Source organism: Lampris incognitus, chromosome 2, assembly GCF_029633865.1.
Source record: "Lampris incognitus isolate fLamInc1 chromosome 2, fLamInc1.hap2, whole genome shotgun sequence".
Classification (NCBI taxonomy): Eukaryota; Metazoa; Chordata; class Actinopteri; order Lampriformes; family Lampridae; genus Lampris; species Lampris incognitus.
This window is the reverse complement of record NC_079212.1, coordinates 151,402,599-151,418,285: the sequence shown is the minus strand read 5'-3', so window position 1 is coordinate 151,418,285 and position 15,687 is coordinate 151,402,599. Positions and strand designations below refer to the sequence as shown.

General features: G+C 43.4%; 2 protein-coding genes across 2 annotated transcripts in view; both read right to left on the bottom strand.

Annotated features, from left to right (window-relative positions):
* pltp (phospholipid transfer protein) overlaps window positions 1–15,687 on the bottom strand; it is a 188,980-nt gene that overhangs the window by 165,919 nt on the left and 7,374 nt on the right. The window lies entirely within an intron of this gene.
* Window positions 10,796–11,566, bottom strand: LOC130107564 (uncharacterized protein K02A2.6-like; the record flags this gene model as incomplete). Its single annotated transcript, XM_056274222.1, has 1 exon — window positions 10,796–11,566. A coding segment is annotated over one exon (771 nt), but the record flags the coding sequence as incomplete, so codon positions are not given.

Below are 15,687 nucleotides of genomic sequence, written 5' to 3'. Positions count from 1 at the left end.
CGAGGCATGTGCATCAGCAGTGCAAATACAGTGGTCCAGCCATGACATAGTGTGCCAGGCCTCACTTATGTATGTAAAAGTATTTGTAGGCAATAAGACTTTGCTTGACAATATAAGATTATTATCTTGACAGAACTGAACCATGTGATTATCAAATAACGAATTCCTGTCTGAGATATCAGCATTCAGATTCCCAATGACATACACACTGGAAGAAGTATTAGCTTGAATAAAGGAATTGATGAATGCAAGCCTATTTAAATATTCATCCTTGTTCTGCTGGCATTCAAAGGGTGTATACACATTTAGGATAAAGAATCCCCTGTCATTATGAGTAAACTGTATTGCAATGCACCAGTCAACACCAAGCCTAACCACATTTATCAATGAGTCAAGCTTCTTATTCCATAGAATAGCCACACCCCCTGGTATCCTGCCTCTGACTATTCCCACGCCAAGGTCAGTTGTAGACTCCCCAGCCCCATGAAAGTTCCCATTGAAGGGGTTTAGTTTTTCCAGCTCTTGATTTGCTCAAAATGTCTCTTGCATACATAGTATGTCACAGTTCTCCAAAAGGTTTTCAACAACTATGTGGCGAGCTTTATCCCCTGCACTCTGGCCCAGACGCAGGCCACGACAGTTGTATGACAAAACCCCAATGTTCATTTAGCAAGACTAGTGAGTGATCATATCACCAGCAGGCATACTCATTCCCCCCGCAACAAAAGCAGTGTTTGACCCGATAACTCCACCCCTGCGCGGCTCATAATAGCGCCGGACAAGTGCCCCTTCCGGCCAGAGCTCCGGATTGTACATTTCTCAAACCTCATTGCATTCGGCAGATATTTTAAATGAGCCGAATCTACTGTGTAGTGAGCCTTCGATGGTGTTTTAAATCCCCAACGTACTCTTCCAGGCAGCACTGCATGGAAGGCACTCCCTGCCCCCAACAGTTTCATCCAATCACAGCACTGGTTAGGGTTAGGGTTAGCGCCGGTGCTGTGATTGGCTGAAACTGTAGGGGGCGGGGAGTGCCTTCCATGCAGCGCTGCCTTGAAGAGTACGTTGGGGGCTTAAAACACCATCGAGCGTACAGAGCCAATCTTTTGACAGATAACATCACGGCCAAGTTTATCTTTAAGATACCCAGACAGTGTCAGCGTCTAGATCTGGTGTGAACTTGGTGGCAAAAACACCACCTCGACATTACTCCCAGCTCCGGTACCAACAACATTAACGGATGTATTTTTCTGCCCGGGGTGAACAGTACGTGAGCTTGAGTGAATAGCAACTTTCGCGGGGCGACGTTTCACGACTTGACTCCACATTGAGGTGCCTGGCAGAGACGTTAATCCACCAGGACCCTCTGCTACCTCAGCCTTCTCCACTTCCAGAGTGGAGACCACTGCTGAAGCTCCCTCCTCTGCTCCCAGGCCCGGGGCTTCCACCGGTGCAGCCCCAGATGCCGTGCCGACCAGGCCGGCGGCTCCATCTATCGTGCTCATGACAGTGGCACCAACCACCGCCACCGACGTATCTGGAAGATTGCCGCCAGTCAGGTCAATGGAGCGCTCCAGTGCACACACTCGGCGATCGATCTTCTCAGTGCTAAACCGAAGATCTTTGCTCACAGTAGCATGTATCTGCATTGCATGCTTCATAGAGCTGACCTGCACGTACAGCTGCTCCATTCTCCCAAGCAGGCTGGAGACAGCCATGCTGGAGAACGTCCCCGGCGGCAGAGCATCCAAGTAAGGAGAGACAAATCTGGGACTCTTCTCTCCACACTCATTCAGTACATTAAGGCAAGATTTGATGTTACCGGCATCTTTCTTAGGCCCTTTGTGGGAAATGAGCCGCTGCGTAGGACGGCAAAGGTTAAACAGCACCTTCCTTGAGGTCTCTATCCACTCGGAGTCAAAGTTGTTCTCAACCAACAACACGATCTCCTCCTGGGTCAGTGTCTTCATTTTTACAGCCAGGGAACTGAGTAGCTCATCCTCCACAATAATTCTGCCATCTTTAGTCTCATAAATCTCAGGTTCTGTGCGAAACCGAATCTGAGACCGGCAATGGTGTACAGCGTCCGCCACCTATATGGTTGTCAATTGATGTAATCGATGGTCGGGTAAAAAAAAACTACACAACTACACAAACCATAAAATCACTTAAAATGATCCAAGATCTCACGGAGTCGTTAAAATTGGTTAAAATTTAAAAAATATGCAGAGCCTCAAAAACAAACCGCCATTGGTTCCCAGCTCTCAGCTGATCACTTGTCACTGCACACACCACGCGGCCCCTTGTCGGCGAGTCTGCGAGCTGCCCAGACTCGCAGACTCTCAGTCCTTTGCTTTCCGTTTCCGGTCAGCGACGTGTGCATCGATCGACTCACCCTTTCCTCGGACCCTGGGGAAAAACACGTGCCTCAGGTGTGCTGCGTTGCTCCTTGGTTCACAGTACTGTTGAAACGTCTCTTTCATGGCGTCTAAGCCGCGGTCTGCATCATCATCACCATCATCATCATCATCACCATCATCATCAGAGTCCATTGTATTAAATACCGCTTCCTCTGCAGCCTCATGCACAAGAGTAGCACACTTCACCTTTTCTGACTTGTCGGAGACGCCGCTAGCAACGAGGTACAGCTCAAACCTCTGAATCCACGAACGCCAGTTTCCCGCCAGGTTTCCTTCCAGGCACAAGCTGTTGGGTGGCTTTAGTTGCTCCATACTTTACTTCTGACACCATGTCATATATGTATTGTTAATAACATTAACAATGATGCGACACAATAGCTCCGGCGGATAGCACGTTGATTCAGCTTGACTGTCTTTTTAACTGAATGCCTTCTTCTATAGTGTTACATGTCATTCATCAGGTATGTAACAGCAGCAGCGACACCACAGGCTAAGCCTATTTACTACACATCACACAGAGTAGTTGCGACCCATACCGGACCCTCCACCATATTCAAAAATAGAGACTCCACAAAGCACAGGTATGTACCCTAGTGTGAACCAAGACACAGGCGAACAAAACGAGAGTGAAGATAACATAAATGGACAAATTGAACTTGAACCAGTAAGAGGGAAGGTTAAAATGACTGTGAAAGCAGTAGAAGTGGAATCGGGATTGAAAGCAAAAGAACAGACAAAGCAGGAATGGTCACGAGAAGATGCACCATATGTGCCGGGAAATGCATCATATGTGCTGAGTGATGCTTCAAGTGGAGAGAGGGATATAAAATATGGAGAGATATTGAAAGCAATGGAGAAGGATTTACAGGAAAGAGCTAGTCAAGACAGGTTTTCAACTAGATGCAGAACCCCTGGCCCCAGGACAAGAATGTATAGTGATTGTGAAAGTGAGGGGGAAAGCTCATCAGATCCAGAACAGCAGATAAGTGGAAGGGTGTACAAAGAGAGTAGGGCAAAGGCACAGAGAAAGAGAAGAAATGAGAAATGCAGGAGCATGACAGACCAAGCACAACAAAAGGAAGATAAAGTGGGGCTGGGAGGAAGATGACTGCAGCACAGATCACACCGTGGACTGTAGCAGGGCCATTGAGCAGCACACCAAGGGAGACATTAGCAGTATACAGCATGGAAGAGGATGAGATGAGGGCTAGCAAAAGAGAAGCCAGAAACACCGATAAAGTCACTAAGTGAGGGAGAACTGGGAGCGCTGCATGACGAGGGAGGCATGTTGCTGGGGAGTGGTAAAAAAAGTGTATTCCACACATCGCCCCATGTTGCCCCTGATTGCCAAGCAGGATGAGTCCAATATGTTCCATGTCCAAGTCCCACCGGTGAATTAGAATTTCTCATTCATGCACAAGACAAAGCCAGTAAGCCAGTGTGAATGAGAAGAGTACTTGGTTAAAAAAGGGGCGGGGTGATCAAACCTGCAGCAGAAGGCCCACACAAGGGGTAGTGGAGAGGTCCGGCAGGACATTTTGTGGCGCCTATTTCATTGATCCATATTTTGATCTCAGATGCGTATGGTCAAGACCATTGCACAAGGGGGGAAAGTCATAAAAGGGATTCAAAGGGCATGGCGGTCACCCTATTTGGCAGAGATGGTGGACAACGCACTACACAATTGTGAGACATGCACAGCATATAACAACAGAAGGGCCTTCTGGGTGCCAACTGGACACATTCCGTCGCCTGATGGACCATTCAGACAACTCATGATACACTATGTGGACATGATCACACCAGTGCAAAACAAAAGATACATGCTAGTGGTTGTGGACAAGTTTAGTAGATGGGTGGAAGCCATGCCCACCACCAAACCAGATTCAACATCAGTGGCAACATTTTTGTGCAAAGAGATGTTTCCCAGATTTTGCATACCAGACAAGATTAGTTCAGACAATGGGGCACATTTTGTAGTACAAACAATGGCAATTGTCACAAAAGCATTGGGCATTAGACAACGATTTGGACTATCCACAGTCACAAGGGATGGTGGAAAGAGCCAATGGCAGCCTAAAAGCAAAAATAGCCAAAATATGTGCAGATAGCAATGGCAAGCTTAACTGGGTACAAGCACTGCCTTTGGCTTTAATGAGCATGAGCAAACTAACAGAAGCACGTATCTAACACCGCATGAAATGCTAATGGGGTGTCCCATGCTATTCCATACCTCAGGGGTCCATATAATGGACCTCTGCTTGAGCAACTCCAAAAGGAGTTGACTGACTATGTGCAACACCTAACCGCAATTCAAAATGCTATATTGCAACAGGTGAAAGGTGCCACCCGAGGAAGGGCAACTGATATCCCAGAAAGCCTTCAGTCAGTGAGCCCCGGAGACTGGGTTTACATCAAGGTGTTCAAAAGAAAGTGGAATGAGAAAAGGCATGAAGGAGCCTATAAGGTGATCCTGACCACTCCCACTGCACACAAGATTTAAGGTAAGACTGTTTGGTATCATCTCAGCCAGTGTTGCAAAGCTAAGGAACCAGGACGAACAGTCAAGGAGATCTACAAGAAGCAGCGGAAGAACAGGCTGGGGAAGATGTCCCTCAGGAGGATGGAAACAGCGACCAGACAGGGCCAAGTGAGGCCATGGTACCCACTACGTAGATTAGGATGCGGCCTCCAAGGAGGCACGTGTGGGATATTGGTAATGAGTTTGATAATTGTCTTACCAACAATATTCCTATCACTCAAATTACATCCTACCAATCGCACCAAGCAAAGCTTAGTTGTGAATCACTACAAGCCCAGCTTGGCAGAACTACAGCAGAATTATTTAATGCAACAGAACTTTTGGTGGCAATACACCAATTTTTCAAAAGGACAAGTGTCTAAGGAATCCTGCTGGGTTTGCATGTCTGCCCAGCCACAATTATGGGTGGTTCCCCTACCCTATACTGCAAAATCATGTAACGCTAAGATGAGAACCATGGGGTGGTTCTTTGGCAACTGGTCAAGCGGGGAAAATCAGACTTTTTATATTTGATGTTTGCTTACTTTTAATCTTTCACCATGACCTTACATTGCTTAGATAGATGCTTAAAGTCCATGTGTAACAGAACAAAGGTAGTCTTATAAAGCATCTTCTCTAGGTGCACAAATAAAGGCCTATTGTTAACTGTTTGTTGATAGCAGAGGAATGATATGGGAGACTCACTGAGTGTAGCAAGTGTGTACACACTAATTTCAGAAATGGCCTTGGTAGACGAGAGCTGGAAGACATGTGATAAGGAGGGGAAGAACAGACAACTGCCCTATAAGAAAGACTGAACTGTATTAATCAGCGTGCACTGAAGCACCTGGGCTTGGATGCGTCTGTTCATTGAACATATATTAAAATCGTGTGACAATACTGTAAGAGAGTTTAGTCAGGTTCCTTGTGTGATGTCAGAGTGGAATTAAGTACTTGTCATGACAGACTCATACAATGGTCCCATTACACTTAGCAAGGTTACTATCCGTCATTCTTCCTTGATGTTGTTAGCCTCAAACAACTGCTCTAAAAGCTCAACGTATGACCACGAATCTGTCTTGAGAGAGAACTATCCTGTGGTCCCTATGAGAGACATTTTCTGTAGCCTAATGTAGCTTTATCCTCGTCGCCAAATTTCACTGTGATATATTCAGTAAATTATGAAACATGAGATGGCCAGACTTTTCAACAACGTTCATTTACTCGACTCGTGCCTGACTGAAACGGATATCCCAACATCCTTTGCATATAGTCTGGTAACTAAAGGCACAATCAAGTTTCCAAAATAACAAAACTCAAATGTTTAACATATCGCAGGTATCCACAACGATTGTAGGTTATTTTCCACCTGCGGCCATTTTGACTGACTGTGCTATGCTGCTACCCAGTTTGCTGTACGCATAAATGATGATAAACTGATGGTTTGTTCCATACGACAGCCACTGTACAAAGTGATGACATGGTACACCCTGCTTGAACCTCAGCACCATGAGAACATATAGAAAAGATACTCCCACTGCTCGCACATCCAAATATGACTGGCTGGCTAAACTGTCAGTTCCACATCCTGCTTACAGGTCATTCTGTTGTGAAACTGAAGGCTCGCAAGAGAGGATCCAACCTACACATTCCCCCAAGAGAGAAGCCAGCCTACACATTCCCCCAAGAGAGGATCCAACCTACATATTCCCCCAAAAGAGGATCCAACCTACACATTCCCCCAAGAGAGGAGCCAACCTACACATTCCCCCAAGAGAGGAGGCAATCTACACATTCCCCCAAGAGAGGATCCAACCTACACATTCCCCCAAGAGAGGATCCAACCTACACATTCCCCCAAGAGAGGATCCAACCTACACATTCCCCCAAGAGAGGATCCAACGTATACATTCCCCCAAGAGAGGATCCAACTTCACATTCCCCCAAGAGAGGATCCAACTTCACATTCTCCCAAGAAAGGGTCCAACCTACACATTCCCCCAAGAAAGGATCCAACTTCATATTCCCCCAAAAGAGGATCCGACTTCACATTCCCCCAAGAGAGGAGCCAACCTACACATTCTCCCAAGAGATGATCCAACCTACACATTACCAAGAGAGGATCCAACCTTCACATTCCACCAAGAAAGGATCCAACCTACACATTTCCCCCAAAAGAGGATCCAACTTCATATTCCCCAAAGAGCGGATCCAACCTACACATTCCACCAAAAGAGGATCCAACCTTCACATTCCACCAAGAGAGGATCCAACCTACACATTCTCCCAAAAGAGGATCCAACTTCACATTCCCCAAAGAGAGGATCCAACCTACACATTCCACCAAAAGAGGATCCAACTTCACATTCCACCAAGCGAGGATCCAAACTACACATTCTCCCAAGAGATGATCCAACCTACACATTCCCCTAAGAGAGGATCCAACCTTCACATTCCCTCAAGAGAGGATCCAACCTACACATTCCACCAAAAGAGGATCCAACTTCAAATTCCAACAAGAGAGGATCCAAACTACACATTCTCCAAAGAGACACCAAAGAAACATATTCTGAAGTTTTCCTTCGCCACTACTAACCACTAACAAGCCAGTCGCACATATAGCATAAGATAGAAAGACAAGACAATCTAACACACTGAAGACCTGTTAACAACACGTCAAGACAATCTAACATGCTAAAAACCTGTTAACAACACAAGTCAAGACAATCTATCACACTGAAAACCTGTTAACAACACAGGTCAAGACAATCTAACACGCTGAAAACCTGTTAACAACACAAGTCAAGACAATCTAACACACTGAAAACCTGTCAACAACACAAGTCAAGACAATCTAACATGTTGAAAACCTGTTAACAACACAAGTCAAGACAATCTAACACACTGAAAACCTGTTAACAACACAAGTCAAGACAATTAACACGCTGAAAACCTGTTAACAACACAAGTCAAGAAAATCGAACATGCTGAAAACCTGTTAACAACACATGTCAAGAAAATCTACTACATTGAAAACTTGTTAACAACACAAGTCAAGACAATCTAACACAATGAAAACCTGTTAACAACACAAGTCAAGACAATTAACACGCTGAAAACCTGTTAACAACGGAAGTCAACACAATTAACACATTGAAAACCTGTTAACAACACAAGTCAAGACAATCTAACAAACTGAAAACATGTTAACAACACAAGTCAAGACAATTAACACACTGAAAACCTGTTAACAACACAAGTCAAGACAATCTAACGCATTGAAAACCTGTTAACAACACAAGTCAAGACAATCTAACACAATGAAAACCTGTTAACAACACAAGTCAAGACAATTAACACGCTGAAAACCTGTTAACAACACAAGTCAAGACAATCTAACACATTGAAAACCTGTTAACAACACAAGTCAAGACAATCTAACACAATGAAAACCTGTTAACAACACAAGTCAAGACAATCTAACACATTGAAAACCTGTTAACAACACAAGTCAAGACAATTAACACGCTGAAAACCTGTTAACAACACAAGTCAAGACAATCTAACACATTGAAAACCTGTTAACAATGTGGTGTATGAAACATTAATACTGTTCTAAAACTGTTTAAGTAGATAACTGGAAAGTGCACACGGCAGACTTATGACAGTAACGTAGTATAATTATTATTACGCTGTAACAACCTAGCTATCCCGAGTAGAGCGGAGTACCAAGAGGACGCCCTGGTGGCAATTCTGCCTTATATAATCTCCAGGAACAACCAATAGATGACCTCCACCTCATTCAGCACCAATCACATTTGAATGTGCACGTAACCAACCCACACTGGTTAATATTCTGTGTTGGGAACACCACAGCTCCTCCCCTGTAAATTCAAACTTCTTTTTTTTTCTAGGATTCTAACATATCCTTTTTTTGCTCTTAAGCTCATAACCATGTACAGTATTTCTTCAAAGGAACCATACATTACATTACAGATTTATTTTCTCTTTTTTTTTTCAATAACCAATCTGCATGTCAGTCACAAGTTCAGTCTATCAGGAGGACGTCTGTCTCTCACAGGACGAGTGTTCCTTTCCACAACTGGCGGTGGTGGTTCTACAGGTCGTTCTTCCACAACCTGTGATTCAGGATGTTCTGACACATCAGTGTCTGCATTGAAATCATCAATCTCCCAAGAAGCTCTATCACAAGAGTCCATTTGAGTCTGATTTGGATTTCCCTTGACACCCAACATCTGGTTCACATGTCTTTTCACACAATTTCCATTTACTTCAACACTGTATGTGACAGGACCCAACACTTCACTTAAAACTCCATTCCATCATTTCTCCCCTCCCCTGTAATTTTTTACCAACACGTGTTGACCAACCTTAAAAGACCTAACACAGGGAAGATTTGGTTCAGACTCGGTCTGTATTCTCTGAGAGAACTTTTGTTTGATAAGACACAACCTGGTCCGCACCTGTCTTCTCAGAAATAGCTCAGCTGGGGTCTTTCCTGTCTTAGTATGGGGTGTGTTTCTGTACCCAATCAGAAAATTTGCTACACAGTTCTCAAGCATCATACCACCAATGGCTCTATTCTTTGCAAGGGATCTCTTAAGATTTTGGACCAATCTTTCAGCTAAACCATTACTTGCAGGATGGTATGCAGGTGACTTGATGTGTTTTACTCCATGTTTAGTCAAAAATGACTCAAACTCTTGCGATACGAGCTGAGGTCCGTTATCAGTTACAACCTCTTTAGGCAACCCATAAGCTGCAAATAAATTTCTCGGTGCTTCAATTGTCTTAGATGAAGTAGTAGTGGTCATGGGAACTATCTCTGGCCATCTAGCATAGGCATCCATCACTACTAAAAACATCTGCTTGTGGTCCTCAGCAAAATCAAGATGTACTCTTTCCCATGGACTCGAAGACCATTTCCATGTATGTATCGGTGCGGTAGCAGGCATACTACGCTGCTGCTGACAAATAGTACACTGATTCACTTCACGTTCAATACTGTCATCTAATGTAGGCCACCAGAATAAACTTCTGGCGAGGGACTTCATTTTAACTGTTCCCCAGTGGTGCTGATGTAATTCAGACAATAGCCTGTCTCTTAGTTTATCAGGCCCTACCACACGGGAACCCCCTAATAAACAATCATCCTCAATGCTAAGCTCTAATTTTCTCTGAAAATAAGGCTTCAGTGACTCATCCTGTACATGTTTAGGCCATCCAGTTAACACCAACTGTTTAACCACTCTTAACACAGGATCTCTGTCTGTTTCTTTGGCTATTTCTCTAGCAGTAAGAGGTAAGTCTTCCAGGTAAGACACTCTGTAAATTGGGTTTGACACCACAACTACATCAGGCTTCACAGGTAATCTTGATAAAGCATCAGCATTGCTATGCTGCTCTGACTTCTTGTACTGGATTTCGTATGTATACGCTGCCAAAATTAGAGCCCACCTTTGTAATCTAGCGGCGGCCAGTGTTGGCACACCTGTTTTAGGCCCCAGAATTTCAACAGTGGCTTGTGGTCTGTCAATAACAAGAATTTCCTCCCATAAAGATACTCATGGAATTTCATAACTCCAAAAACAAGACCCAGTGCCTCCTTTTCCAGTTGAGAGTAATTCTGTTCTGTTTTAGTCAACATTCTGGATGCAAATGCGATAGGTCTCTCACTTCCATCTTTCATTTTGTGGCTGATTACAGCACCAACTCCATAAGGAGAAGCATCACATGCTAGTATGATATGTAACTCTGCATCAAAATTTAATAACAATTTATCTGACTGAAGAGACTTCTTTGCACTATCAAATGCACTTTGACATTTCTCTGACCATTCCCAGGTTGCATCTTTATGCAGCAATGCTGTCATTGGCTGAATCAGAGTAGATAGATTAGGGATAAACTTCCCATAGTAGTTTAACAGAGCTAAGAATGACCTGAGTTCAGTTACATTTTTCGGAACTGGAGCCCTCTGAATAGCATCTGTCTTTTCCTTCATTGGATGTATGCCCATGGCATCAATGACATGCCCTAAGTATGAAACGCTGTTCTGCATGAATGCACACTTCTCTCTTTTAACCTTGAGATTGTAAGTTTCAAGTCTACTAAGCACCTCTTCCAAGTTAGTCAGGTGCCTTTCTGTATCTTTTCCAGTAATTAAGATGTCATCTAAATAACAGATGACCCCTTCCATGCCCTGAAGAACCTGATCCATAATCTTTTGAAAAATAGCAGGGGCGCTAGCAACACCGTAGGGTAACCTATTGTAGTGATACAACCCTCTGTGTGTGTTGATAGTTAGGTAATGTCTTGACTTGTCCTCTAACAGAACTTGCTGATAAGCCTGCGACAAGTCTAATTTGGTAAACTGCTGACCTCCTGCTAGTTTAGCAAATAAATCTTGGGTTTTGGGTAGTGGATACTGTTCCACATTCAACCATGGATTGATGGTGACCTTGTAGTCTCCACATATTCTCACACTATCATCCTTTTTAGGCACACAAACTATTGGAGCTGCCCACTCGCTGTAATTAATGGGTGAGATGACACCTTCAGCTTCCAATTTTGCCAGTTCTCTCTCTACGGCTTCTCTTAATGCATAAGGCACGTTTCTAGGCTTACAGAACTTGGGCACTGCATCTGGAACTACATGTAGTCTGGCTTCAATATCTTTTAACTTGCCTAGCTCAGGTTTGAACACTGATGCATGTCTGGCACACACATCATCCACTGTATCAGGAGCCACTCTGTTGACTCTTGACAGGTCTAGCTTTAATTGACTTATCCAGTCTCTGCCCATTAATGCAGGACCTCTTCCTTTCACGACTAGTAGTTCTAGCTTTTCTGAGTGTTCCTTGCATTGCTGTGAATTTTCCTATCAATGGCAATGATTCCTCCCTGTAGGTTTTCAGCACACAATTTGCAGGACTAAGTTTCACATCTTTAAACCTGCGTTTAAGTAGAGTTTCAGATATCACTGACACGGCTACGCCAGTGTCTACCTCCATTTTCACCCTTGTACCATTTACACTGACATACACATAGTAGGGTTTCACAATGTCACCTTTACCCGTGTCCATTGCAAAAAGTTCGGCCCCTCCACTGTCCAATGTCTGACCAGTGTCAATGTTCTGTACAGCATCCACCATGCACCTTGTGGGCACACAGCAGTCGTCTCTGGCACTGCAGAGCTGAGGCTGGATAGGATCTCCATCTGCCCGAAGACTGTGAGCGTTGCTCTGGTCCACGTGCTGGGGAGCGTGGCAACATTCCAAATGCCTGGTCCCTTTCCATGCCTTGCCATAGCTTCCTTCTTTAGGGGAACGGCATGCTTTTGCGATGTGTCCCTTTTTCTTGCACTGGTGACACTCAGCGTCCTTGAACCTGCATTCATCCGTTCTGTGGCCTTTTCCATTGCAGCGATAGCAGGGCTTTCCGTTAGCTGTAGACTTTACCGTAGCCTCTCTATGCTTTATGTTAGCCTTCTTTTCCACCACATTAGCTTCATAGCCTTTCTGTGCAAACTGTTGCGCACTGTTGCCTTTTGTTACCTCAAAAGAAAGCGCCATTTCAACTGCGAGCTGTAACGTTAAGTCGTTTGTGTGAGCAGCATTGAGTAACCGATCTCTTAGCTCACTGCTCTTAACTCCACAGACCAACCTATCACGCAGTGCTTCATCTAAAAATGCTCCACATTTGCATGTGGCTGCTAACTTTCTCAAACTTGCAATGTACTCACTTATTGTTTCGTTTTCCTTTTGGTTTCTTCCGTGAAACTTGCATCTCTCGGCAATAAAGTGGGTTTTCGGGATGTAGTGCTTTTCTAGCATTCCCACCAGTACTTCATATGTTTTACCTGATGGCTTATCTGGTGCACACAAATCCATCAGCAAGCTATGTGCCCGTTTTCCTACCACCGTAAGAAATACCGCTTTGGTTTTCTCATCTCGAGTGTCCAATCCATCTGCTGCGAAGTACTGCTCTAACCGCTGGCGATAACTATCAAAACTTTCCTCACTTTCCTCGAAGTGGAAATCTTCTGGCTTACCGAATGCCATCTTCTGTTCGACGGTCCTTCCACTCACCGAACGTCTCCCTGGTTGTTCGTCGTTGACTTCTGCCTCGCTGGAGCCGCTTGACATGCGAACTCTGTGACTTCCAACTTAAACATCCCATCCTCGTCGCCAAGCTGTGGTGTATGAAACACTAATACTGTTCTAAACTGTTTAAGTAGATAACTGGAAAGTGCACACGGCAGACTTATGACAGTAACGTAGTATATTTATTATTACGCTGTAACAACCTAGCTATCCCGAGTAGAGCGGAGTACCAAGAGAACGCCCTGGTGGCGATTCTGCCTTATATAATCTCCAGGAACAACCAATAGCTGACCTCCACCTCATTCAGCACCAATCACATTTGAATGTGCACATTCAAAACCAACCAACCCACACTGGTTAATATTCTGTGTTGGGAACACCACAAACAACACAAGTCAAGACAATTAACACGCTGAAAACCTGTTAACAACACAAGTCAAGACAATCTAACACAATGAAAACCTGTTAACAACACAAGTCAAGACAAGCTAACACATTGAAAACCTGTTAACAACACAAGTCAAGACAATCTAACACGCTGAAAACCTGTTAACAACACAAGTCAAGACAAGCTAACACATTGAAAACCTGTTAACAACAAAAGTCAAGATAATCTAACACACTGAAAACCTGTTAACAACACAAGTCAAGACAATCTAACACATTGAAAACCTGTTAACAACACAAGTCAAGACAATCTAACACGCTGAAAACCTGTTAACAACACAAGTCAAGACAATCTAACACATTGAAAACCTGTTAACAACACAAGTCAAGACAATTAACACGCTGAAAAGCTGTTAACAACACAAGTCAAGACAAGCTATCACACTGAAAACCTGTTAACAACACAGGTCAAGACAATCTAACACGCTGAAAACCTGTTAACAACACAAGTCAAGACAATCTAACACACTGAAAACCTGTCAACAACACAAGTCAAGACAATCTAACATGTTGAAAACCTGTTAACAACACAAGTCAAGACAATCTAACACACTGAAAACCTGTTAACAACACAAGTCAAGACAATTAACACGCTGAAAACCTGTTAACAACACAAGTCAAGAAAATCGAACATGCTGAAAACCTGTTAACAACACATGTCAAGAAAATCTACTACATTGAAAACCTGTTAACAACACAAGTCAAGACAATCTAACACAATGAAAACCTGTTAACAACACAAGTCAAGACAATTAACACGCTGAAAACCTGTTAACAACGGAAGTCAACACAATTAACACATTGAAAACCTGTTAACAACACAAGTCAAGACAATCTAACAAACTGAAAACATGTTAACAACACAAGTCAAGACAATTAACACACTGAAAACCTGTTAACAACACAAGTCAAGACAATCTAACGCATTGAAAACCTGTTAACAACACAAGTCAAGACAATCTAACACAATGAAAACCTGTTAACAACACAAGTCAAGACAATTAACACGCTGAAAACCTGTTAACAACACAAGTCAAGACAATCTAACACATTGAAAACCTGTTAACAACACAAGTCAAGACAATCTAACACAATGAAAACCTGTTAACAACACAAGTCAAGACAATCTAACACATTGAAAACCTGTTAACAACACAAGTCAAGACAATTAACACGCTGAAAACCTGTTAACAACACAAGTCAAGACAATCTAACACATTGAAAACCTGTTAACAATGTGGTGTATGAAACATTAATACTGTTCTAAAACTGTTTAAGTAGATAACTGGAAAGTGCACACGGCAGACTTATGACAGTAACGTAGTATAATTATTATTACGCTGTAACAACCTAGCTATCCCGAGTAGAGCGGAGTACCAAGAGGACGCCCTGGTGGCAATTCTGCCTTATATAATCTCCAGGAACAACCAATAGATGACCTCCACCTCATTCAGCACCAATCACATTTGAATGTGCACGTAACCAACCCACACTGGTTAATATTCTGTGTTGGGAACACCACAGCTCCTCCCCTGTAAATTCAAACTTCTTTTTTTTTCTAGGATTCTAACATATCCTTTTTTTGCTCTTAAGCTCATAACCATGTACAGTATTTCTTCAAAGGAACCATACATTACATTACAGATTTATTTTCTCTTTTTTTTTTCAATAACCAATCTGCATGTCAGTCACAAGTTCAGTCTATCAGGAGGACGTCTGTCTCTCACAGGACGAGTGTTCCTTTCCACAACTGGCGGTGGTGGTTCTACAGGTCGTTCTTCCACAACCTGTGATTCAGGATGTTCTGACACATCAGTGTCTGCATTGAAATCATCAATCTCCCAAGAAGCTCTATCACAAGAGTCCATTTGAGTCTGATTTGGATTTCCCTTGACACCCAACATCTGGTTCACATGTCTTTTCACACAATTTCCATTTACTTCAACACTGTATGTGACAGGACCCAACACTTCACTTAAAACTCCATTCCATCATTTCTCCCCTCCCCTGTAATTTTTTACCAACACGTGTTGACCAACCTTAAAAGACCTAACACAGGGAAGATTTGGTTCAGACTCGGTCTGTATTCTCTGAGAGAACTTTTGTTTGATAAGACACAACCTGGTCCGCACCTGTCTTCTCAGAAATAGCTCAGCTGGGGTCTTTCCTGTCTTAG